This window comes from Aotus nancymaae, unplaced genomic scaffold (assembly GCF_030222135.1).
Source record: "Aotus nancymaae isolate 86718 unplaced genomic scaffold, 86718_ANA_hifiasm-v0.15.2.pri h1tg000062l, whole genome shotgun sequence".
NCBI classification, from domain to species: Eukaryota; Metazoa; Chordata; class Mammalia; order Primates; family Aotidae; genus Aotus; species Aotus nancymaae.
In genome coordinates, this window is record NW_026988476.1 from 33,026,427 (window position 1) to 33,051,843 (window position 25,417).

Here is a 25,417-nt window from a genome sequence, read left to right on the forward strand (position 1 = left end):
CTGCCTTCCAGGTTCAAACAATTCTCATGCCTCAGCACCCTGAGTAGCTGGGACTACAGGTGTACACACCACCACACCCAGCTAATTTTTGATTTTTAGTAGAGACAGGGTCTCACTCTATTGCCCAGGCTGGTCTTGAACTCCTGCAAACTCATTTCGTGAATGTTACTCACTTGCTGAGTCTCTGGTTCTTGATTAACCAAGTCGTTTTCTTTTCTTCTTTTCTTTATCATAGCAGATGCTACTCAGGCAAGAGAAGGTCCTTCTCGGGAAACTTCTCCCCGGGAAGCCCCTGCATCTGGCTGGGCAGCCCTAGGTCTTTCCTACAAAGTACAGTGGCCACTACATATTCTCTTCACCCCAGCTGTCCTGGAAAAGTGAGTATTTCTGAGTTTCTCTCACAGGTAAATATAACCCACCTTACTTGCAAGGGAAAAAACTAGCAGGAATAGAATTACTGGGAGAGCAAGCTGTGGTAGCACATGTCTGTAATCCCAGCTACTCCAGCGTCTGAGGCAAGAGGATTCCTTAAGCCCAGGATTTCAAATTCATCCTGGGCAACATAGTGAGACCCCATCTCTTAAAAAAATAAAAAAATAAAAAAATTAATGGGAGCAAGATAGCTACCCAACTAGTTTTTAACAATCTGTAAATCAAAAGTTGTAAACGCCTATGCCTTCAAGGGGTAGACTGATCACATTAGTAAGTGAAGCTCAGATATGAGACACAGGGAGTGGTGGGTGTTGAAATCCACGGTAGGGCATATACCCACTTCAAACCATTGTTTCTTTAAATTGCAAAGTAACAAGCAGTTTGTAGGCTGCCAGTTTGTGACCTCTGGAAAATAAGGTCTCAGGTACCATGTCAAGATACTTGCCCTTGATGATTCCCTCATGCCTGACAAGGTCTCTCCCTCAATTTCGTAATATTTTTTGTTGATTTACTTGGGAAAGTCCTCCAGCCTGCATGTTTGCTGTAGATGTCAGCCGCTGGGGAGAAGATTGCCCCCTTACCCCCAGGGAGAGACAACAGGGGCAGCCAAGCTTGGGGGTCAAGTAAAGGAGCTGACCAAGTTGGAGTCTCTGTCAGGTCACCCTTGCTCTTTATCATGAGAACTTGCAAAGTGTTACTGCTTGGCTTGGTCAGGACCTAATATCCCCAAACCAGAGATCTACAGAAAAGAGGCAAGAGAAGCAAATATGGCTGGTGGTGGCTTCTGAAATCTACCCTCACACCATATCTAGGAACTTCCCAAACCCAATTACTAGTCAGAGAACTGGCCCCTGGCCTGGATGGAGAATTGAAGCTGTCATACTCAGTGAAACCAGAGGAATGAAGAAAAGGAAAACAAACAAAAAGTCCGTCTCTTCCTCCAGCCACCACTCTTAATCCTTCCTGTTCTTCTTCCTAGCCTTCTACTCTTTTGAGGTAGAGGAGCTTAGGGTAGAATAGACTGGGCATAAACTAGAAAAGATGAGGCTGGTTCAGGGAGAAGATTCTATGGCAAATTCAGAGCCCATGGCCCAGCTAAGCAAGTGGCATGGACCCTGGACAAAGAACTTCCAAATATCTTTAGCTCCCAGGATCCTGTAGGCCAACAGCCCACTTACCTCCTAACTGGATATGCTCTCAACACCCTTGAAGAAATCAAGTTTAGAAGTATTTTTTTTTTCATTTTCATTATAAAAATTTATAAACAAAAATATAGACTATAACAAACTCCTATGTCCTCATTATTCACCTTCAGTAACCATCAACATTCTACTACTAATTTCATCTGTCCCTCCCCAACTTTTGTTGCTGGAGCTGTATAAAGCAAATCATAATCCATTCATTCTGCCAATAAACAATTGAAAAAGGCATATTTCAGCAGAACTACAATGCCATTATCACATCCAATAAGATTAACAGTAATCCCTAGAATCTAATATCCAGCCTACATTGAAATTTCTCCAATTATCTAAAAAAAAATCTTTATGTTTGGGTTTGTTCAAATCAGTATCCAAACAAGGTCTATTATTTTATTATGTTTGTTCCTTTAGAAATAGATAATTTTTAAAACCAAACAGAATGGGACTGTCTTCTGCAAGCCTTCCTACAAACAGGTAAATAAATCCAATTCTACCAAGAATCAGCTGTTCTTCCCATGTGTCTTTTCAGTATGGGGTCTCAGCATTAAGCAGTTAGCTCCTGAGCTTGCAGGGAGGCAGGAGTCTATCTTAGAGGGAAGCTTTGGACTTCAGGGACAGAGAATCAGCTTCATCATAATGATTCATAACACACTATTTTTTTTGAGACAGGGTCTTGCTCTTGTTGCCCAGGCAGCACACTACAGCCTTGACCCCTGGGCTCAAGCGATCTTCCTGCCTCAGCCTCCTGAGTAGCTGGGCTATAGGTAGGCACCACCATCCCTGACTAATTTTTTAAATTTTTAGTAGAGATGGCATCTCACTATGTTGCTCAGGCTGGTCTTGAACCCCTGGGCTTAAGCAATTCTTCTGCCTTGGCCTCCCAAAGTGTTGGGATTACAGGCGTGAGACTACCACATCTGGCCTGTTTAAAGAATTATAAAAAAGGCTCTATGTAATCTTTTGTGATTTACCTTTTTCATTAAAAAATCATATTGCTAAGAAGCAATATGAGTCAACCATTCAAAAAGGGATATTTCAACAGAACTATAATGCCATTATCACAGCCAATAAAATTAACATTTCTCCCTTATAATCTGATATCCAGTCTGCATTGAAATTTCCCTAGTCATCTAAAAATTGCAGAGATGGGGTTTCACCTTGTTATATAGCTGGAGTTCATTCATTTTGGCTGCTATATGATATTCCATTGTATAGATTACAATTTATTTGTCTACATGTCTAGTCATTCTTTCCTTACTGCTTTTTTGTGAGATGGGCGGGTAAGCACAAACTCCTAGAGTCTGTAATGTGGGGGAAGTGCAGGGGGTGAAATTTTCATCTTGAATATCCTGTTGTTTCTGTCCTAGATACAATGTTGTTTTCAAGTACTTATTGAGTGTGCGCCGGGTGCAAGCTGAGCTGCAGCACTGCTGGGCCCTACAAATGCAGCGCAAGCACCTCAAGTCCAACCAGACTGATGCGATCAAGTGGCGCCTAAGAAATCACATGGCATTTTTGGTGGATAATCTTCAGTACTATCTCCAGGTCTGTGCTGAGAGATGAGTAGAAGGAAGGGATATGGAAACAAGCCTAGGAGGTTGGCAGGGAGTATCGAAGAGGGACTATAATTTTGTATTTGATAAAATGGTGGAGTTTGAGAAAATTCAGGAGTTATATCGCTAGGCATGTTTCTTAAAAAAGCATTTTATTTTATTTTGTTATTTTTTAGACACAGGGTCTTGCTCTGTTGCCCAGGCTGGAGTGCAGTGGTGCAGTCATAACTCACTGAAGCCTCAATCTCCTGGATTCAAGTGATCCCCCTGCCTCAGCCTCTCAAGTAGCTGTGACTACAGACACATGCCACCATGCCTAGCTTTTTAAAATTTTTCGTAGAGATGGAGTCTTACTTTATTGCCCAGGCTGGTCTCAAAATTCTGGCTTCAGCCACGCACAGTCGCTGACGTCTGTAATCCCAGCACGTTTAAGAGGCTGAGGCGACCAGATCACTTGAGGTCAGGAGTTCAAGACCAGCCTGGCTAGCATGGTGAAACCCATCTCTACTAAAAATACAGAAAAATTAGCTGGGTGTGGTAGCACATGCCTATAGTCCCAGCTACCTGGGAGGCTGAGGCAAAAGAATGGCTTGAACCCAGGTGGTGGAGGTTGCAGTGAGCCGAGATTGCACCACTGCACTCCAGCCTGGGCAACAGAGCAAGACTCTGTCTCAAAAGAAAACAAACTCAATCCTGGCTTCAAGTGATCCTCCTGTGTTTGCCTTCCAGAGTGTTGTGATTATAGGCATGAACTGCCACACCAGCCTCTTAAGGGCATTTTAAAGGCTCCTTATCAGCAATCCGTTATTTATTGACTTGCCCCTTATTTTTATTCTTTGCTATCACTTCTGGAATCCAGTAGGTGACCAAGTCAGTCAGTGGAGGGGATGTGACATGAGTGGGTTAGGATGGAGCAGGGAAGGCTGGACACGGTGGCTCATACCTGTAATACCAGCACTTTGGGAGGCCAAGGCAGGTGGATCGCCTGAGGTCACAAGTTCGAGACCAACCTGGCCAACATAGTGAAACCCTGTCTCTACTAAAAAATGGAAAAATTAGCCAGGCATGGTGGTGGGCACCTGTAATCCCAGCTACTCGGGAGGCTGAGGCAGGAGAATCACTTGAACCTAGGATGCATAGGTTGCAGTGAGCCAAGATTGTGCCACTGCACTCCAACCTGGGAGACAGAGCAAGACTCCGTCTCAAAAAAAAAAAAAAAAAGAAAAGAAAAAAAGATGGGGCAGGGGAGGGTGGTCAGCCAAGACATTGGAGGGGGTAAATAATTATGCAAATAACTTCCTACAAGGGTGGGCAATATAAGGGTGTCTTTGGTTAGCCTTAAAAGTGGCTTGGTTAGAAGGAAGATGAGTGGGGGCAAAGCATTTTCATTTCAACTTGTCAGGCATCTTAATGTCTTTTAGTCCTTAGAATATGCAAGGTGCTAAAATTTCTGTGTAATGTCTGTCAGGTAGATGTGTTGGAGTCTCAGTTCTCCCAGCTGCTTCATCAAATCAATTCTACCCCAGACTTTGAAAGCATCCGATTGGCTCATGACCACTTCCTGAGCAATTTGCTGGCTCAATCCTTTATCCTATTGAAACCTGTAAGTAAGGCTCATTGGTTTCCTAAACTGCTTCTAGAACTGACCATTCCCTCAGGTGCTCTGAGTTGACAGGAAATGAAACTATCATTAAGCAATTACTCATTTTAAAACATTTTTAAAGAATGTATAAAGCAAAACTAAAAGGGCATGTTCAAAGGGACCTAAGATGTCTTTGAATTTCTGAAATATAGGGCATGGTAAGCAGCTATAGATGAAAGAATTATGTGCTTAAACACTCAGGAGTTAAACTCAAAAACCTTGCTTGACAGTACAGAGAAACCAATGAAAAGCATATGGAGTCCACCTTCTAAGAAGTCATTTGAGAGTTCTTTTCATAGACAAGTAGTGTTTCTCTCTGGATGTGTGTACGTGTTTCTATAAGTACATATGTATCTCCTTCATGGCAGTTATTCTCAACTTTGGCTGCACATTGGAATCATTGGGACCCTTTAAAAGTATCTAGGTGACAGAGCACTTAAAGTCCCTGTAATAGTGGGATCCAGGTACTTGTATTTTTTAAAGCTCACAAGCTAGTTCCAATTCCAGGATAAAGAATAGGAAGATTGAAATGATCTCTTGTAGTTTCTAATGTAACGGTTATGCTTCATCTCTGACATGAGCTAGTTGTTATACCTCAGTGTGCTATAGCACAGCTGTTACAGACCTTTTTGTTCTGGTGTTTAGGGCTATTTCTGCTGTACGAAGAAGGGTAAGTTATATATTAATAGATCCCAGTCCAAAGGGCTGGCTGAAAATAACCAAAAATTACTGTGATGGGTAGACGCTGTCCTTGTGTGGCACAGATATATCCATAGGGAAAAGCAGACTATCGGAGCAGGTCATCATCGTTAATTATTTATTGAGTGCTTACTGTATGCAAGGCACTGGGGATACAAAGAGGTATAAGTCATGGCTCTGCCCTTAAGGAGCTCACAATCTAGTTGGAAAAACAAGACATATATACATACAAAAATCATTAACAACACAGAGGCCTGAACAATTGCCAAGTGGACAACAGTACAGACAATAAAGAAGCAAGAAATGGGGGTTCACTAAAGGCTACAGTGTGGAAGGGAGCGCTTCACTGAGAGAGTGGGTAGGACCTGAACTAGTATTAAAAAGAAGAGCATCCAGGGCAAAGGGAACAACACTCACAGCTCAGAGGCAGGAACACACTCTGCGGGTCTAAGAAACGAAGAGTTAAATGTGGCTAGAGTGGAGGTTTGCTGCAGGGCTAAGAGAGTAATACCAGCTTAGCCAGGAAGGGATGCATTTGTTTTACACATTTTGTGTATTTGAGGGGCTGGCAGGCCTTGCAAAGTGGCAGTGTCTATCTTCTCAGATTTGGGAGGTCAGCTACTAATTAGACTGTTCTCCCAAATCTTGAATTTCATGAAGGTACCTTCCTTCCTTTTCCTAATGCCAACTCTGTTTCCTGGGTAGGTATTTCACTGCCTGAATGAAATCCTAGATCTCTGTCACAGTTTTTGTTCGCTGGTCAGTCAGAACCTAGGCCCACTGGATGAGCGTGGAGCCGCCCAGCTGAGCATTCTCGTGAAGGTGCGTCTACCTGGAAGTATGCAGCCTTGCCGAAAGGATAGAGGTGGTTTTGCCAATGGAGAATTCATGATCTTTCCTCTGAATCATTAAAACATTTCCTCAATACATACACGCACAGAAATAAGATACAAAGATTAAAATGTTGGTATCAGTTGATTTTGAAGCAGGTAATTACTGTGTCACCTCACAGTGCTCAAACGTAGTTCAGTCCTGAATAGTTTTTTCAGCCCACCAAATAAGCACTGGCTTTGTTCTGACTTCCTCACATCCTACCCCTTCTTACTTCCTTGAACTAACTAAACCCCATCTCACTGAGATAATTATCTGCTTGTAATCAAAACGGGTTTTCCCCAACCTCAGTACTTGACAAAATATGTTAACTGGAAACCAGCTACTAAATTCCTACTGATGAAAGCGTACTTTCATAGGAAGTCATGCATGTATGGATTTGGTACAAGTCATTTTAGGAACTAATAGAAATAGGAATGTGGGAAGGCCAGGTGGTTCTATATAATTTTGAACAAGGCTTTTCCAAGAAACTCCCCCCTCCGCCCCCATCCTCCATATGGAGAGTTGTTGAGTTGAAGTGGAATGATAAACTGAGTCCTTCTGTCTGCAGGGCTTCAGCCGCCAGTCTTCACTCCTATTCAAGATTCTCTCCAGTGTTCGGAATCATCAGATCAACTCAGATTTGGCTCAACTACTGTTACGACTAGATTATAACAAATACTATACCCAGGCTGGTGGAACACTGGGCAGGTAGGAGCAACCCTTGGGTAACTCAGTAGACTTTTTTGGGTGTCTTTTTAATGAGTTACAGAATTCTAGAGCAGGAAGGAGACTTTAGCCATGATGTAGTCCAAATACCCTCATTTTATAAACAAGGCTCAGAGACAGAAGTGTGACCGTCTTTAATAATTTTAATGAAGATTTTCTAGTAAAAGTTGTCATCATCAGATACTAAAAAACCTGACAGTGAGATAGGTGTTCAGTCCTTTGCTAGGTTATATATTTTTATGCCGGGGGGGCATGTGCCTTCCATTCCCAATTCTGACATGAACTAGCTGTGCAGCCCCCCACCTTGCTTGTCCCTAGCCTCTACATCTGTGAAAGGAGGGACCACCCTTTCTAACTCTAAACTTTTAAAAAATCTGATAGTGAGAGTCAGTGGTAGCTGGCTTCCCAGAGGTCTGTCAGTTGCATTGTCCTTTCTCTCTCTAAAATGTCCACAAGCAGATTCTTTCCTAAGCTTTTTTAGCAGAATAGTTGGGAGAAAGTCTTGAGTTTTAAGATGACATTATTTAGATCACAGGTTGTCCTGATTCATTTTTCTTTGAAGGCAGTCTTGGGAAAGCATAATACTTAATAAGGCTTTCTCTCTTTTTTGTAGTTTCGGGATGTGAAAAGCTCTGACTCATAAACTGAAGTAACAGTAAATCCCACCTCATTCCCAAGGTTGTAACAGAAGATTCAAAACAAACATCCCATTCTAGCCACACACAAATAACTGCAGCCTAGTGATAGGATTCTACCTTTCCCTAGAAGCAGTTACTGAACATCCATGGGTACAAATCCTTCCCATCATTCCCATCAAGGAGAACATGTGGCATCTCTGATACTTTACATTGAGAAAATTTGCTGGATATGTTCTTTTATTTAATAGTGATTTATTGAGCACCTACTATGTGCGTTGGTACTGTTCAAGCTGTGGGAGATACAGCAGTAAACAATACAGAGCAGAAAGTTAACTATTTTATGGTTCATATGTGAACAAGTAACTATATTTATAAACAGGTTAACTGCTGGATGTTACCACCAAGTAAGAAAGGAACAGGTAAGATAGGCTTTCTCTCTCTCTACACCAAGTAATTTATACCTACACAGATTGGACAATTCTAGCTAATGAAAATATATTTAAAGTAAAGTATTTCTTAGGTCAGGTGTGGTGGCTCACGCTGCAATCCCAGCACTTTGGGAGGCTGAGGCGGGTGGATCACCTGAGGTCAGGAGTTCAAGACCAGCCTGACCAATATGATGAAACCCTGTCTTCCAAAAAATACAAAAATTAGCCGGGTGTGGTGGCATGCACCTTTAATCCCAGCTACTCAGGAGGTTGAGACAGGAGACTCACTTGAACCCGGGAGGCAGAGGTTGCAGTGAGCCAAGATCACGCCATTGCACTCCAGCCTGGGCAACAAGAGCGAAACTCCATCCCCCTCCAAAAAAAAAAGTATTTTTTATTCTCCAAGAAAAAGGTTCTTAAGAAAAAATTGAGATCAAGTTGTTAGGTTTTTAAATACTGAAGACTGCAGGCCCAATTACCTATCTTACACAAACCATAGGAGTTGAAGTTATCTTAATATGGCCCAGCCATCACTGGTAATCGATATTCATATCAGTGTGAGTAAATAAATATTCATTTAACAACTCCCTCCAAACTGAAAAAGAATGCAGTGTTCTGTCATCAGTTTATAGTCACTGAATCTGGTTTTCATCACTACATCTTCTACACACAGTGGGAAGCTCTGACAACCTTACTTCCTGCTATTATCAACAACTAAAGATCACCCTTTCCACTGCTGTCTCTAGAACAGGGGTTGGCAAACTATGTCCTGTCTTTTTTTGTAAAGACATTTTTACTGAAATGCGGCCATGCCCATTTGTTTACTCATTGTCTATGGTTGCTTTCATGCTCTCACAGCAAAGGTGAGTAGTTGTGATGAATCAAATGGTCCACAAGGCCTGAAATATTTACTCTTTGGCCTTTTACAGAAAAAAACTTGTTGACCCCTGCTTTAGAGAATGAGAAGACATAAACAAGGATGATGCTAGAGGAAGGGAAGGAATAGCTTCCAGCCATTGTGACAACAATAATAATAATATTGGGCCTCTGATTAGCACTTTTAACATTCTCAGTTGTGCTTCTCATGTTTATCTTACGGAAGGTCATACCATCCAGCTTATGGTCACTGTCCTTTCATGGCAGTTGGTGCTGTCATTCTCCCTTTAGCTCTAAGAGTGGGGGGAATACCCACAGGTCAGCTGTTAGTGATCTCAGCTCTAAAGAGAGAAAGAGAATGAGATCTTTTTTTTTTTTTTTACTGTTAGGAAACAAGAGCTGTACCCAATTCCACTCAACTTTTGGCACAACTATTTATTAATCTGGGCCATCATCACCTACTCTAAACTGAGTTTTTGTAAGCATAGCATTTTAGACATTACCTAGAATAACCAAATTTTGGCAATGATGCCACAGAATAAAGTTCACTCTAACTTTTCAATTTCCTTGGCTAGCTGACCTCCTAAAGTGAATAAGCCTATTGAAAAACCTCAGACAGTACTGTTTGTCTGTCTTGACATTTGTTCTGAGATTAAGCTCAAAGAAACAGATGAAGAAATCCCAGTTACTACAACCAAAGAGAATCAACATTTATTTTATCATAAAAGTTCAGCAAATAAAACTATATACAAGATCCATGCAAGGAATCCAGTTACACACAAGACACATTTAAAACCTGGTTAAAACACAATCTCCACGATAGTAGGGAATACAACCAGTAAGACCAAATATCTTTAGTGAGAAACATAATCGTGTTTATATTTTGGATGCTGCTGGAATCCAATTCTCTCCCCAACAATGAGGCACTGGATCACCCACTCTTGTGACACCACAGGCAGCTGCAATGCTTCAGCACATTTCAGCACTGAGGCTGGGCACGAGGGGTCCGTCACCACCACATCAAATACCCCTAAAGCAATATCTGCCAGAAGCAAGGGAAAGTGAACAAGGAAAGGACACTCAATATAGCCCTCCGTTACAAAGAGAGATATGATTCTAGCCAATACATCCCACTCTGCACAAACCAAAGCCCATTATGTCAAACACACTGCTACTGATCATGACCAACAGTAGAGTTATAATCATTACGTGCTGACCTTGTAAAAATATTTAACAGTATACACCCAGTGCTTCACTTATGTTGACTCCCCTCTTGAAGGTGGTACTTTTCTTCTCTTAGAAACATGGATACAGTCAACCTATTAGGACTGAGCCTTGGACCACAAGTCCTGACACCTACAGGTCTAAGGAAATCCCTGGAACAAAGACAAAGACATACATACACTCTTTCATGTACCTTTGTTATGGGCACTTGAATGGTGCTGCTTCACAGAGGCTGCGCCACCAGTCATGAGGATCTCAGACCAGAGCTCCAGGAAGTTCTGCTGTTGGTCTGACACCAAGAGTACCTTCAGATTCTGGAAAGGATTTTCACGGGGTTGCCTATGAAAGAGACAGAGAGATAGCTCTATATAACTGGAAAGGGCCTTAGCATGACAAGTAATACCCACAAACTGCCTTTCTGCAAATGCACTCATGTACATCTGAATGCTTTCAAAACTGAGTGCCCCATCAGGCATGGTGTCTCATGCCTGTAATCCCGGGAGTTCGAGAGCAGCCCAGGCAATATGGCAAGACCCCAACTCTACAAAAAAATAACAAATTAGCTGGGTATGATGGCGACTGCCTATAGTTCCAGCAGCTTGGGGGCCTGAGGTAGGAGGATCACTTGAGCCTGGGAGGTTGAGGCTGCAGTAAGTCGTCACTATATCACTGTACTCCAGCCTTGGTGACAGAGCAACACTTCATCTCCAAAAACTAAGGCCTGTATCAGGGTCCCCCTTCTCTTCCTTCTTTCTGTGAATGACTTGTATTCTTTGTGATCCTGGCTTTTTGATTTCCTTGTGTGTTCTGGGGCTAAGAATAGTCCAAATCTTATGCTCTGAGTCTATATATTTTTAATGACTGCTTAAAACTTCATTCTCTAACCTTACAGGTTGAGAATATTGAGCCTATGTACAAATCTTCACACATTTTCAAAAGGTTCCCAGCCAATATAACCTATGAAAATAAACTAGATAAACTGCTAAAGTCATTTCAAACCTACTCAGATTTATCCTACACATATTCCAGTTTCTAGAAAGCTTTACTTTCTCACCTAGATTCTCTTCCCTCCAAAGTTTGCTGCCTTCCTGTCTATACAATTCTGGATGGGCTCTCAAATACCTACCAGTCCAGAATTCTTTGCTCCTCAAGGCTGTACCCAGCTGGCAACAGATAATTACGGTAGTTCTGGAGCTGGTTGGCATGGCAACTATCATGGACCCAGACATGAGACACACAAGGAATCCCACTGGCAAGGCACAGGAAGTACTTCCGGGTTCGACAGTGCTGATCCGCAATTAGAAGACACTGGTAAGCTGTGTTACACTGGAAGAAAAGCAGCAGAGCCAATGGCTTTGGTGACTTAGGTGGAAAGCTCCTAAGTAGCAGTCATAATGAGCCATGAAGAGCAGATCTGAAGACTTCCAACTACTATGCAAAATGTGATTTAGTCTGTCTGCCCAAGGCCACTTTTCTCACGGGAAGGCCCAATCGATTTCAAAAGATGTTCTCTCTGCCTCACCTGCAGCATTCTGAGGACCTAAATCCTCAAGGGACAACCAAGACCCATAAACTCAGCCTTTCAGGCTAACAATCAGCAACACTAATAGGGGTTTCCACCACCAAACACAAATTTCAATCTACTTTTGTCCCAGCAACAGAACCACAGCCAGTAACTAACCCAAGGTCCTAACTTCTCTTCCCTACACCCAACAAAAAATCTGTTTCATGCAACAACATTTTGGCACTGTCTCAGTTCCTGAAATCTCTGGCTACTTTATCCAAATCCCCCAACCGCTCTCAGGCCTCTTCTCATACAGTAAGTTGGTTCTTATCATTGCCACTGTGTTAGGTTACACAAAGAAACTCCTCACCTGGGCTTCATTGAAATCTTCAAGGATATAGCCAGCTCCTGCTCGAAGCTGGGATTCTGTGTACTGCTTGTTGAAAGGAGGAATTTCTAAAAATTCTATATTAAAACAAAAACAAAATAATTACTGATTGTTTTCTTATTTGCTACCTTATGCCTGTTTCTTACAGCCCCCTTTTCCACTCCCCAGCTATCTCTACAGCAGTGTGTCCCCAAAGACAGGCCAAGGGCTTCCCCATAGGTCAGAAAGAGATCTGTCTTGAGGCCTTTACAATGCTGCCAAAAGAAGGGACAAGAGTAGGAGGGAATGGGAAGATGAGGACTGGAGGTAGGTCCTAGACCTAAAAACATCAATGGTTCCCGTACCAGACTGTTCATAGGGATGGGCACACAATCATTTCCCACAGTGACATATTCCAACTTGAATAACCCTTACCATCAGGAAGTTCCCGTTGTATCTATCCTAAATCTTTCCTGTTGCAAATTAAACCCATTTCCTCTAGTTCTACCTTCTGCGGAAATGAATAGCTGATAAACACTTTTTATAATAAAACTTTCATATTCCCACTTCATCAGCCTTTTTACCCCCTTGCACACTAAAACTCTGATAAACCAGAATGCTCAATGAAAGTATAGTTTTAAAATTTTAACTGATTAAGTGAAGGTTAGAAAATCCTGTTTCAACCTTTTTATTGAAAACTATCTACCTTTGATGATCTTGAAGTACCTCAGGGCACTGAACATCAATGACTGCTCTATAGTCTTGAGGGTGAAGTAGAAGATATGAGAGATGAGGCTGAAGCTGTAATGACCCTAGGCAATTAGAAATTGCCTCTTTTGACCAAATATCTAATTTGAGCTTGTTTTCTTGTCATCTGCTCCTCTCATATATAAATAACACATTAAAAAAAAAAAAAGAAAAAAGCAAGACATTAGAGATTTTAGTTAATTAGGAGTTTTGGGAAATTAAGTTCTAATTAACTGAAATTTTTATCACAAATTTTAAAACCCAACCCAATCCAGTGCATAAGGTTCAATGCTAGCACCACTCCCCTTCCCCTTCACACCCAGCCATGAAACCTACTAGAGCAGATCCCTTGCAGAGACAGCTCCCCCTTCAGTGCCCTCCTTGCCTGCTGAAGCAGCCCAGGCAGTGCTGAGGCCCCATGCCAGGGCTCAACATCTCTGCTTAGTTCTGACTAGCCAGCCTATTCACTTTTATTGCTCTTTTCTTGATTCAGCATTCTCCACATTCTTCCCAAATTGAAATCTCAAAACAGAAACTCTTAATGGTTATAAGAAACTCAGTTTAGTAGGGATGTTTCTCAGCTTTGTCACAGCATCCTTTTGCTATCTCAATGTAGCATGCCACAGTCTTCAACACCAAGATTCTATTGCTGAGTCACTGCTGACACCCCTCACAGTCCTGTATTTTTCTCAAAACTTCTACTTTATGTCTGCTTACTTCAGGACTAATCTGTTTAGATTTTAATCCCTAATTATATTTCCTTGCATTTGTCTAGTGAAGTATTACCCTGTCTAGGCAGTGTGTTTCTCTAATTTTTCTCAAATAGAGTCCAGTTTCTTCATTTTTGAGGTATGAGTGCCCTGCCCAGCCAGATGCTAATATGAATACAATGTTAATCCCACCATCTAAATCAAGTATGAAGGTACTAAATAAACCGAACTCCAGAGTCAATCCCTGTGTCTAAAGCATCTCCGATGGTGGTGCCACCCAACAAGGTTAGGTACCAAACTCATTAATAAATATATCTCATCAGATGGATTTAAATATTTTACTGAGCTCCTGTTATAAAGATGGTGTCTAAGAATTCCCACTTATCTGTAACATCCATCAAATAGTTTCTTTAAAACTGTAATTCTACAGAGAATTGTTTTAGTATTAGGTATCTTCCACCTTCTTGAGATTGAGAAACCCCTAATCATTCTCATACACTGAAAATATCAAGGATTCTGGTACTGTTGGGCAGTGTCTAAGGAAGAAGTTACCGACATAAAGACACATTCACCATAACCATACTTTATACCAGAAACCTGGAGATTTCTTCAAAAACACTGTCCAAATGCCTCATTTTATTTTTACAAGTAGAGTTTATTATGTCTCACATAGGCACACGGATTTTAATGAAATTGGACAGCATGCATCTCAATACCAGTCAGCTTTCTTGACTATGCTGAACCAAGCAACAAACAAAACATCTATAGAGCTGCCTTGTGAAATCCTGGTTTAGAGTCCAGCAATATTATAAAAGGGGGAAAAAAAACAACCCATGACCACTGTTTTAATGCCATGACACGCCTCTCTATACAAAAGACTCCCAATTATTTCTGTCCAGGAAATTCCTCAAATAACCACTGTGCCTATCTGATTGTTTGACAAGCTAGGCGTTGCACACAATTAACCTTGGAAGTCCTACCACACCACATCTACTCATTCCCACATCCCAACTCTCCCACACCAGAGCCTATCTACTCACAACTCTCTATGCACCTTCCCAGTAGCATATACCTCAGTTGTAAGACCCTGATCATTGTTTCCATGTCCTTGTACATATCTACTTGTGGCTGCAGTCGGTGAGATACAGTTTTGGTTAATTAGGAAAGAGTCATCCACACACCTGAAATGCCAACCCTCACAGATCTCCAGTGGTGCTATTTTATGACAACCATGTTGCCTAATTCAATTCCCTCTTGCAAGACATTAGTCAGACCTCTAACTTGTATAACATCATTCCATCTGGACCTTTAGCCTTGACAGACACATTTAGATAACTGCTGTCAGTCACTTATTTATAGTGTATACATTTGTATCTCCTCATCCCCTCTCCTATATCACACATTTTTCAGACCTCTCCCCACTGCAGCTTTCACTCAAAAACTAAGTAAAAGACAATACAGAAATAAATGCAATGTACAGATTTAATTTAAGGTTAAAGAGAGCTGTTTCTTTGCAATCACCCTGAGGAACCAGGCACCCCATAGTCCCAGTCTTACACTCAGACCTCAGGAGAATGAACTTTACCCTCCACATGGGTTTGCTCTAGCAGATGCCCACAGAACACAAATGGGGAAGACTGCAGGGCATTCAGACCTGACTGACTTGGATGGCTGTAACAGGCTAAAATGACAGAGCTCTAGTCCCAAGTTTGTCATTATTGTGAACAAAAGAAACCAATTATTTAACCTGTCCAAACTTATTTCCTCATCCATAAAATAGGTTTAGATCCATCTCTCATCTGCCTCACAGGATTGTTTTCAGGAACCACTCACTGAGAGGAATTTTGTGAAAACAGTCTATAATCTGTTAAAAAGCAGCATATAGTGTCATTTCTATGACCAAGATGCTACTTGCCTTGCCTCTACATATGGCAAGGGGACCACCAACTCTTAAGTGACTGGAAAAGAAAGAAGTGCACATGTGTCACAGCTCCCAAGGCTTCCCAAGGCCTTACCCTCCTCTTCCTCACTGCTTCCTGTAGGACCATCTGGCAGTTTGGAGCGGCTGGCCAACTTGTCACTGGTTGTGGCCATGGTAAGGAGAAACGCATAGCCCAGAAACAAGGTCTTGTTGAGAGGCAAAGGCCCTCTTTGCTCTTCCAGGGCAGAGGGTTCACCGGTGTTGTCTCCACTCTCACAGGGGCTCACAAACTCTCCTGCCCCCACTGCACCTGGGAAGGACAGGGGCACAGTTACTAAAAGGATACACACCACTGCCTGAGCAAAAGACTTAGCACCAAAAGATCCCAGCACCAAGTATGACCTGATGGGTAGGCAATGTACTGATGAACTTATCTGACAGAAACCAAAGACCATTCCAATGGCCAACCATTCTAAATGGCCAACAACCTAGGATGAAATTTACAACAGAGAAATTTACATATTTAAATTTTACACAGTTGTAATAATGTATATACAGTGTTTTCATAAATGAAAATGAACAAAGTTTTATCATATAGCCACACCAAATACTTCTGAGGACATCTGAAGAAAGAAGTGGTTCTAATAGAAAGAGTATGTGACAGAGCAAAATGTTTGGAAATCTTCAGCCCACTTTCTCTGTCCCATACTCTGATTTCCCCAGGGTATGATACATTTTGAGGCAGCCTTTGGAAAAAAAACAAAGAAAAACACTTTTTTATTACCAAGAAATGCCCCTTGTAGATAGATGCTCCCACTCCATCGCTGACCTTTACCAGAATGGTACAGAGAACACTTGGTAACAAAGTGTTTTTACACATAGATTGTGCCACATCTAAATAGCCTGCCTCAACTGACTTAGTTTTCAACACCTGGGTAGGTAAGTGACCCAGCCAGCCAGAACACCCATGCCAAGAGTGCCCCGATAAGTCTTTGAGGAAAAAAAAAACAGATACCTGACCTGGAGAAGCTGAATCGTAGGTTCATTAGGAGGCTAAGATGACAGACAGGTCATGCATGCCTCCCTAAAATAAAACCAGTAGCAAGAAAACAGTCTCAGAGGCAGTATGTTATATATGAACAAGGCTAGAAACAGAAGGGAAGACCACCAAAGTTTGAATACTGGCTTACTTTGTCACCTTGGGAAAGTTAGCCAACTTTTCTGTGCCTCAGATTCTTCAACTGGAAAAACTCATTCTAGCACCTATACTTCATAGGGATTATATATGAAGTAATTATGTGTGAAGCACTTAGCACCATGCTTCATACAGTAAATATTCAATAAAGATTAACTATTGTTGTTTTTAAATACCCCGAAACACAGGAGCAGTTGAGTAGATAAGGTGATGACACAATTCAATACGCAGGAAACGAAAGGAGCTCTGGTGCCAGGACAATGTAACAATCAATGGAGTTTCATCAGTTTGCTAGCCTGAGAAAGTTCCAAAAGGGAACAGACTGATTTTACCTTTGTAATATCCTGAACCCCATAGCAGCTGGGCGTGAGTCACAGTAGGGACTCAATGAATAACAGATGGAATTAACTCCTTTCTTAATTACTGAACACTAGGGACTGAAAAGGAGTTGTTTCAGGGATAATGGGGAGAGGGCAGAGCACACCGAGATAGGACCTTTTTTCTCTTTTTTTGACAGTCTCACTCTGCCACCCAGGATGGAATGGAGTGCCGTGGCATAATCTCAGCTCACTGAAACCTCTGCTTCCCAGGTTCAAGTGATTCTCCTGCCTCAACCTCCCTAGCAGCTGGGACTACAGGCATGCCCCACCATGCCCAGCTGATATTTTTGTATTTTTAGTAGAGATGGGGTTTCACCACATTGGTCAGGCTCGTCTTGAACTCCTGACCTCAAGTGATCCCCCAACCTTGGCCTCCTAAAGTGCTGGGACTACAGGCGTGAGCCACCACACCCAGTCATGACCTTTCAATAGTCTGAGAAAGCTAGAGGGCTCAAGCATAAGAGAGAGGGTAGCAGAATTTCCAGGAAGAAGATGGTGCAGGCAAAGAGATATTACACCTATTTTGCATCTGCTTTAATTTCAATACTTCTGCTTTCCTTCCTAGAACCCACAAAGTAGTCAAAGAATGGTTGTGATCAAGTCCTGGCCTTCCTTTTTTTTTTTTTTTTTTTTTTTTTGAGACAGAGTTTCACTCTTGTTGCCCAGGCTGGAGTACAATGGTGCAATCTCAGCTCATCGCAACCTCCGCCTCCCATGTTCAAGCGATTCTCCCGCCTCAGCCTCCCCAGAAGCTGGGATTACAGGCGCCTACCACCAGGCTCAGCTAATTCTAGTCTTCTATCTACCTTCACTGGAGTCTGCAGAGGATGGGGGAGGAGGTATGCAGTGAGCTGTCCCTGAATATCACCTGTGGGCTTCGGCAGGACCCCAACTTTGTAAACAGGACAGAAGGGCCATTGCCAAATATAAAGCTCCATCTTTCCAGCAGCTGACGCTGCATTCTGCTATGGTCTATAGAGAATGAGGCAAAAAGGAGCACTTACCAGGTTTTACAGTGGCAGACTTGCGACCTCTCTTGGCAGGGGACCGTTCCTCTTCAGAAGTGATGAGTTTTCTTTTGCCTGAGAGAACTCCCATGGAGGCACGGGGACTTTCTGTGATCTTTCGGGTAGGGGTTGTGCTGCTGCTACTGGAGGCAGTAGGGGTGGCTGGGGAGCTGATGTTACTGCGCCGTTTCCGCTTCCCTTCCACCAAATTGTCTATGGCAGGATAAGCCAAAGGTTGGTCAAATTCTATGGTATGAGACCCGGAACTCCAAGAAGCTGGGCAGACCCTGATTCAGACACCACAGTGTTCTTTTCCCCCACTTTCCATGAGGCCAAGAAGCTTCTTTTTAAGGCCATAGTATTTTTTCAGTCTTTGCCATGAATGAATGTGTTTAGTCCCCAAAGAACTGAGGAGGCCAGCAAATCCCCAAGGACTTTCTATGTGGTACTAAGAAACACTAAGACAGTAGCTCTAGAAAATGACAGCTCATCACCATCTGATAAGCCACACATAGGAATAACGTAAGTTAGGGAAACATTACTGACTAGTCCAGAAACTACTATTCCCACTGTAAGCAGAACAGAAGCCCAAAAGCATCTGTTCAGGAAACAAAGGTCTTACCTAAGCTGATATCTGCTGCCTTTGTGAGAGGTGTTACTGCCTCATAGGGGCCAAGCCCATACTGCTCTCTCAGTCTGTTTCCTTGCTCCAAGGACAGGATGACAGCCATTCGCTTATACCACTTTCTTTGGCCTTCTTTTTCAATGCTGTAGTACAATTCCCCAGATTCCTTCCTATGTCCTTTCACCACTCCTGGGGCGGGGGGCAGAAAACATAAAAGCAGCTTGCTGTGGTCTTAGGCTCCTTAGCACCCTCTCACAAGGGTTCTACAAAGCAGGCCTGAGTTAGGGAATTTAGAGATCCAACAGTGGACTGAAGTTAGGACTTAAAGAAATTTCAGCTGTCAATCCCAAACAATAGCAACACTTAGGATATATGTAGCTACTACACTGGGATTAGGACAAGGCAAGTTTCTTGGCAGAAGATAGCCTTTAGTCATAAAATAAAGCTTCCCAAAGACAGCCATTATGGATTGCTGGTGGTTCAAATGATTTCCATGAAGTAAAAACGGCATGTGGTTTCCTAACAATTCCATTATAACTTCTAAACCTTTCCTTCTTGGTTCCCTGGGAGGCTGAGTTGTAAGTCTTAAGGTAAGCTGTAGGTGAAAAATGGCATCATTCTAAGAGAGACGGTATGTGTGTGTTTTTTGTCTGTGTATGTAGCAAAATTAGAGATAGCAAAGAAAAGAAAAAAAAAAACAGATCCTGCCTCTCCTACCTAATCTTCCTATTATCTACTTTCCTGCTCTTGCTCTGATTCAGAATCTGACGATAAGGCCTTTATGTTAGAAGGAACAAAATGTGGGATATAAAAAGAAACTAAGCTAGAATTCAGGAGAGCTGCACCTAGGCCTAATTCTGCTGCCACCAAGCTGTGTGATCTTGGTCAGGACCTATTACTAATCCTGTGAAAAAGAACACTTCTTCCTCTCTATCAATGAATCAACAATTTAAAACACACACACATACTACAGCTATAGATACACACACATACCCCCACCCCCACACACATATGCTATACAAAAACAAGGCATTACTATGAATATTTTTTCATTCCTATAAACAGAAGTGTCCAATTTCTTCTCACCCATTAGCCTGTGCTTGAATGAAGAGCTAAAAGAAACCCAGAGCCTACCCCACCCAAGGAAAAGAATACAGAGAAAGCAAGCCTTGGTTCTCTGTCTAGCCTGTGGAATCACTCCCTTTTCCCTTATTTTTTCATCTCCTAGCTTAAATGTCTATCACCAAACTAAATCACAAAGACTCCCTCAAAATCACAAAGAAGCCCAAGGCCAACAAAATATTTCATACTAATGAAGAGCTACTAGAACTAGAAGCAGTCTAGTGTTGACATTAGCAAACAGCCTCAAGAAACGGGACACAGAATCCCCACACCTTGTTGCCACAGTTCACTCCTGTTACAGAACTCTGTCTTTAAAAGGGCAAATATGAACCCCTAAGAGTAGCTTTACACCTGGAAGAAGAATGCATGTATCTGATACATCCAAACTATGACATCCAAACTATGAGTCACATTAAAAGACCCAAATCCATGTGCTACTCCTAACTGATTCCACATACAGCTAACAATGTTATCAAGAACTAGAAGGTGAAGTGGCCCATTTAATAATCAACAAAGGGGCAAACAGCAACTACTCAGAGGATTCCAAATACAAGAAAGCCTGGAGGAACTCCAATAGAAAGCCATTTTTCGGGCCAGGCGTGGTGGCTCACGCCTGTAATCCCAGCACTTTAGGAGGCTGAGGCAGGTGGACTGCTTGAGGTCAGGAGTTCAAGACCAGCCTGACCAACATGGTGAAACCCTGTCTCTACTAAAAATACAAAAATTAGCCAGGCATCCTGGTGGGCACATGTAATCCTAGCTACTTGGGAGGCTAAGGCAGGAGAAACACTTGAACTCCAGAGGCAGAAGTTGCATTGAGCCCAGATTGCGCCATTGCACTCTAGCCTGTGCAACTGAGCAAGGCTCTGTCTCAAAAAAAAAAAAAAAAGAAAAAGAAAGCCATTTTTTGGCCAGGCGCAGTGGCTCACATCTGTAATCTCAGCACTTTGGGAGGCCGAGGCAGGCAAATAAGTTGAGGTTGGGAGTTGGAGACCAGCCTGGCCAACATGGCGAAACCCCGTGTCTACTAAAAATACAAAAAAATTAGCTAGGCATGGTGGCGCGTATCTGTAGTCCCAGCTACTCAGGAGGTTGAGGCAGAAGAATCACTTAAACCTGGGAAGCAGAGGTTGCAGTGAGCTGAGATCGTGCCACTGCACTCTAGCCTGGCAGGCAGAGTAAAACTGTCTTGGAACAAAAAAAAAAAGCCAGTTTTCCCCCTTATATCCTAATCCATGTTCAAAAAGTCCTCAGAAGGATGTTTTTAAATGACAAACTCAACACAAATAGGTATCTTCATATTATTTCATAGAAAGGAGACAACATATTCAAAGGACCAGCACATGAAGCAATAACAACAAACATAAACCTCTCACTATCACCAATACTACCTACTTCAGAAATGAAAAGGCATTGTTCTTCAAACCAGAGAATAAGTAGTAGATAGGCAGGCATACAGACACAGCTGAAAACTTCCTCCTAAACAAAAGATTCTCAATATATCTGCCATACTCACCTACTGGGTTCCAATCAAAGCAGGTAGTTAAGTTTTAAAAAAGAAGAGAGTATGGAAAAACACTAAATTTAAAGTGGAGAACGCTGGGCACGGTGGCTCACACCTGCAATCCCAGCACTTTGGGAGGCCAAGGCAGGTAGATCACCTGAGCTCAGGAGTTCAAGACCAGCCTTGCCCATATAGCAAAGCCCTATCTCTACTAAAAATACCAAAATTAGCCAGGTGTGGTGGGGCACACCTGTAATCCCAGCTACTTGGGAGGCTGAGGCAGGAGAATCACATGTACCGGAAAGCTGGAGGTTGCAGTGAGCCGAGATTGCACCACTGCACTCTAGCCTGGGCAACACAGTGAGTGGCACTGTCGCAAAAAAAGAGTGGAGAAATCTGGCAAATACAGCCTTAACCAGTGATGAAGATTAACAGCATCAGTGATGTCATGTCGATATATCATCACCATCACAAACCTTCCCAGGTCCTTATATAATAACATGAGAAGGGCATTTCACTCTGTGGCATATCTTTTTAAGAGACAGGGTCTCAGCCGGGCGCGGTGGCTCACGCCTGTAATCCCAGCACTTTGGGAGGCCGAGGCGGGTGGATCACGAGGTCAAGAGATCGAGACCATCCTGGTCAACATGATGAAACCCCGTCTCTACTAAAAATACAAAAAATTAGCTGGGCATGGTGGCGTGTGCCTGTAATCCCAGCTACTCAGGAGGCTGAGGCAGGAGAATTGCCTGAACCCAGGAGGCGGAGGTTGCGGTGAGCCGAGATCGTGCCATTGCACTCCAGCCTGGGTAATAAGAGCGAAACTCCGTCTCAGAAAAAAAAAAAAAAAAAAGAGACAGGGTCTCAGTCTGTTGTCCAGGCTGGAGTACAGTGGCATGATCACAGCTCACTGTAGCCTTGAACTGCTGAGCTTAAGCAATCCACCTGCCTCATCCTTTTGAGTAGCTAGGATTAAAGGCATGTACCTCCATGCCCAGCTAATTTATGTTCCTTCCTTTTTTTCTGGAGAGACAGGGTCTCACTATGTTTCAGACTGGTCTCCAACTCCTGGCCCCAAGTGATCCCCGTGCTTTGGCCTCCCAAAGTGCTGGAAGTACACACGTGAGCTACCACACCAAGCCATCTCTGTGGCATTCTTTTTTTAAAATATCCCATAACTCCAATCTAATGAGAAAACATTAGACAAACCTGAATTGAGAGTCAATTCTATAAAATACCTGCCTAGGACGCCCCAAAATAGTCAAGTTCATGAAAAAACAAAATACTGAGAAATTGCCACAAATCAGAGAAGACCAAAGGATATGTGATGACTAAATGCAATGCTGGATGCTGGAAGAGAAAAAGGACATTATGGAAAAGCTAGTGGAATCCAAATAAAGTCTAAAGTTGTGTTAACAGTAATGAACCAAGGTTAATTTTTTAGTTTTAACAAATGTTCCATGCTAACATCAGATGTCAACAATAGGGAAAACTGGGTGAGGAGTATACGGGAACTCTCTGTACTAGCAGTACTCTGTACTTTGCAAATTTTCTATAAATCATCTAAAAATATTCCAAAATAAGTTTATCAAAAATAAATGAACAAACCAAAAAGCCAGTAGCAAGAGTGACCAGTCTTGTACGAATAAAATTTCTGACTTTGGGGACCCCGGAAAAGTACGAAATAATGTCTTGATAATTACTAACATAACAGAGTATTGCCCCAAGGCACAAAACAATCTCTACAAACTCTGCTTCTCTCATTACCTGCACTGAAATACTCATCCTCCGAGAGGGCTGTGACTTCAGTGTCCAGCGGGATGGGGTCACATAAGAGAATGTCTTTGCCCAACACATCACACTCGTACCCATCATCAAAGAGCAATTTATACTTTCCAGCTCCGACATCTCGTGTGATTTTCCCAGAGTAAAAATAGCCATTGGAGGACCACTTGGCTACAACACGGAGCCCTACAAAGCTGTTCCCTGGAGAGGAAGCATCTAAGCCATCAGAAGGGCCAGCAGCAGCCTGGAAAGGAATTTCTGGGGAGTCGCTACGACGCAAAGCACCAGCACCCATGTCTGTTCGTCTGGTGGAGTCTGGCACTCGGGGCGTGACACGGTTGAAGGATTTATCATCTGGTGACAAGTTAGGTGAAATGTCCTCTATGCCCATGGGGCCAGGCACAGCTGTTTCTCTAAAGAGAGATAAGGGATAGGAGAAGCCAGTAAGAACAAGAACACAGAAGTACATATCTACGAATTTTCCCACTCCTTTGTCCATCAGTCTCTTCAGCCCATTCTTTGAAAACCCCATCACAGGCGTGAACCTGGTCTCTCTGTGGCCTCACTCTGATCCCTGACGACTCCCTAGTCAGTATGAGCCCCCCTTCTCCCTCCTGACACCCCACAAACTCTCTACTCCCCTCTCTTCTCTCTATTCCCTTTTTTTCTGAACAAATAATAGACTAAGTATATCTCACGCTACCCAGGTACCTGGTTCCAGTGGTCCGAGAAGGTGGGCGGCCCCTTCGCCCGCGCCCACGAGGCGTGACTGGAGCCTTCCCTCCCTGTCTGATGCCAAGGCCTGCATCACCATCCTCCTCACACACTGGCGTCCCTGTCTGACTGACCCCTTTTCTAGGACTAGAGAATGAAGACAAGTTAGTCTGATAGCACCTGCTACTGAATCTTTTCTTCGCAAAGTCTCCCCTTGGCCCTTAGACTACATGACAGGCCTACACGTGCTAAGCCTTTGGGGCAGCAGGAAGCTGGTTCACACACCCACCACCAAAATCTCAGCCAGGGAGTGGGGAGTGTGGGATAACAAGTAAAGAACATTCTCCTCCATGTAAGTCTATTCCCTCTTACAAAGCTTCCTACTGCTGCAATAACAGCACGCCCGTTTCTGCTATGCCTTCTCCTCTACTTTAGGCTCTGGACACCTGCAAAGAGTAACAAAAAGCTAGGGGATGCATTAAGTTGGGGCTACTATCCCAAACCTTTTGTACTCCCAAGTAAATCTTGTAAAGGCTGTGGTGGAAACATGTGCCCAGCATTCCCGAAGTCCCCTCCCCTGTTATCTACCTTTTCTCAGGGGCTTCTTAGCCAATGAAATCTACCTCCCACAGGGCTCCACCCTACTTCCATGCAAACCCAAGACAGGAAGGGGACAAATAGTGAGGCAGGGGACTTGATTATCTTGAATGGAAGATGGGGGATTTCCCATTACTCCCCTTTTCCTTTGATATTAAAATGTCAGCAACCCTGCCCCTGCTGTGGCTCTCTCTGGAGACCCTGTCTGCACCTCAGTTTTCCTGGGCCTCCTCGGGAGCTGGGTAAGGCAAAATCTGCGGGTTCTGTCCCGCTGGTTTTCCCTTTGAGTGGTCCGGCTCCTCTCCCTGAGCTGCCACTGCTGTGCATAGCTGACAGACTTGTCCCACTTGACGTGCGGTGTAAGCTGGATGCCTTGGAGGAGAAGGAGCTGATATCCCCCAGGTCACCTGAGGAGCCCCCAGTCTGTGAAGGGGAAACTTCAGTTTCACACTCTTGACACTCTACAATTGGCTCTTCAGTCTCCTGCAAGGAAAAAATAGATACAGAAGCTAAAAGATGCCACAATAACACAATGCTAATATGATAGTTGGAAAATCCTACAAATGGCACAAAATCATAATTCAGAAAGGTTGAGAATCAGGAGGAGACTTTCTGGAATAATGGGAATGTTCTGTATCTGTTTTGAGTAATGGTTACATAAAATTTTCTAAAGCCACTGAACTGAACATTTAGGATCTGTTCTTTTTCTCTCTCCCCCCAGGTGATTCTGGTAAGAATTGTTCATTCTAATGGGACTATATTGTATCTCAATAAAATATAAAATAAAGATGGCACTATATTGGTAAGAAAGAGTTTATCTTTTTAATGGATAAGTTCACAACCAAGATCACAACCTCTGGCTACCAGCAAGAATTCTAACCCAGAAGACAGAGGTAATGTCTTGTCTGAAAGATGGGCAGTGGGGAAGTAGACAGGTGAGAGGGGGAAG

General features: G+C 42.9%; 2 protein-coding genes across 8 annotated transcripts in view; one reads left to right on the forward strand and one right to left on the reverse strand.

The window, feature by feature from the left end:
• Positions 1 to 19,758, forward strand: part of TUBGCP4 (tubulin gamma complex component 4) — a 54,062-nt gene extending 34,304 nt beyond the window's left edge. Inside the window, exons 13-18 of the mRNA XM_012442212.3 lie at positions 236 to 377; positions 2,999 to 3,176; positions 4,653 to 4,787; positions 6,231 to 6,347; positions 6,967 to 7,106; positions 7,738 to 19,758. Coding sequence (XP_012297635.1) covers positions 236 to 377; positions 2,999 to 3,176; positions 4,653 to 4,787; positions 6,231 to 6,347; positions 6,967 to 7,106; positions 7,738 to 7,750 — 725 coding nt within the window. The 3' untranslated portion in view covers positions 7,751 to 19,758. The remainder of the gene's footprint in view (positions 1 to 235; positions 378 to 2,998; positions 3,177 to 4,652; positions 4,788 to 6,230; positions 6,348 to 6,966; positions 7,107 to 7,737) is intronic.
• Positions 5,630 to 25,417, reverse strand: part of TP53BP1 (tumor protein p53 binding protein 1) — a 119,365-nt gene continuing 99,577 nt past the window's right edge. For all 7 annotated transcript variants that reach the window (XM_012442205.3, XM_012442206.2, XM_012442207.2 and 4 more), the window contains 10 exons: positions 24,680 to 24,951; positions 23,869 to 24,018; positions 23,140 to 23,570; positions 18,744 to 18,935; positions 18,119 to 18,334; positions 15,634 to 15,849; positions 12,165 to 12,259; positions 11,417 to 11,616; positions 10,484 to 10,629; positions 5,630 to 10,108 (listed from right to left, as the gene is read on the reverse strand). In XM_012442205.3, the coding sequence (XP_012297628.2) occupies positions 9,921 to 10,108; positions 10,484 to 10,629; positions 11,417 to 11,616; positions 12,165 to 12,259; positions 15,634 to 15,849; positions 18,119 to 18,334; positions 18,744 to 18,935; positions 23,140 to 23,570; positions 23,869 to 24,018; positions 24,680 to 24,951 (2,106 nt within the window). In that variant the 3' untranslated portion in view covers positions 5,630 to 9,920. The remainder of the gene's footprint in view (positions 10,109 to 10,483; positions 10,630 to 11,416; positions 11,617 to 12,164; positions 12,260 to 15,633; positions 15,850 to 18,118; positions 18,335 to 18,743; positions 18,936 to 23,139; positions 23,571 to 23,868; positions 24,019 to 24,679; positions 24,952 to 25,417) is intronic.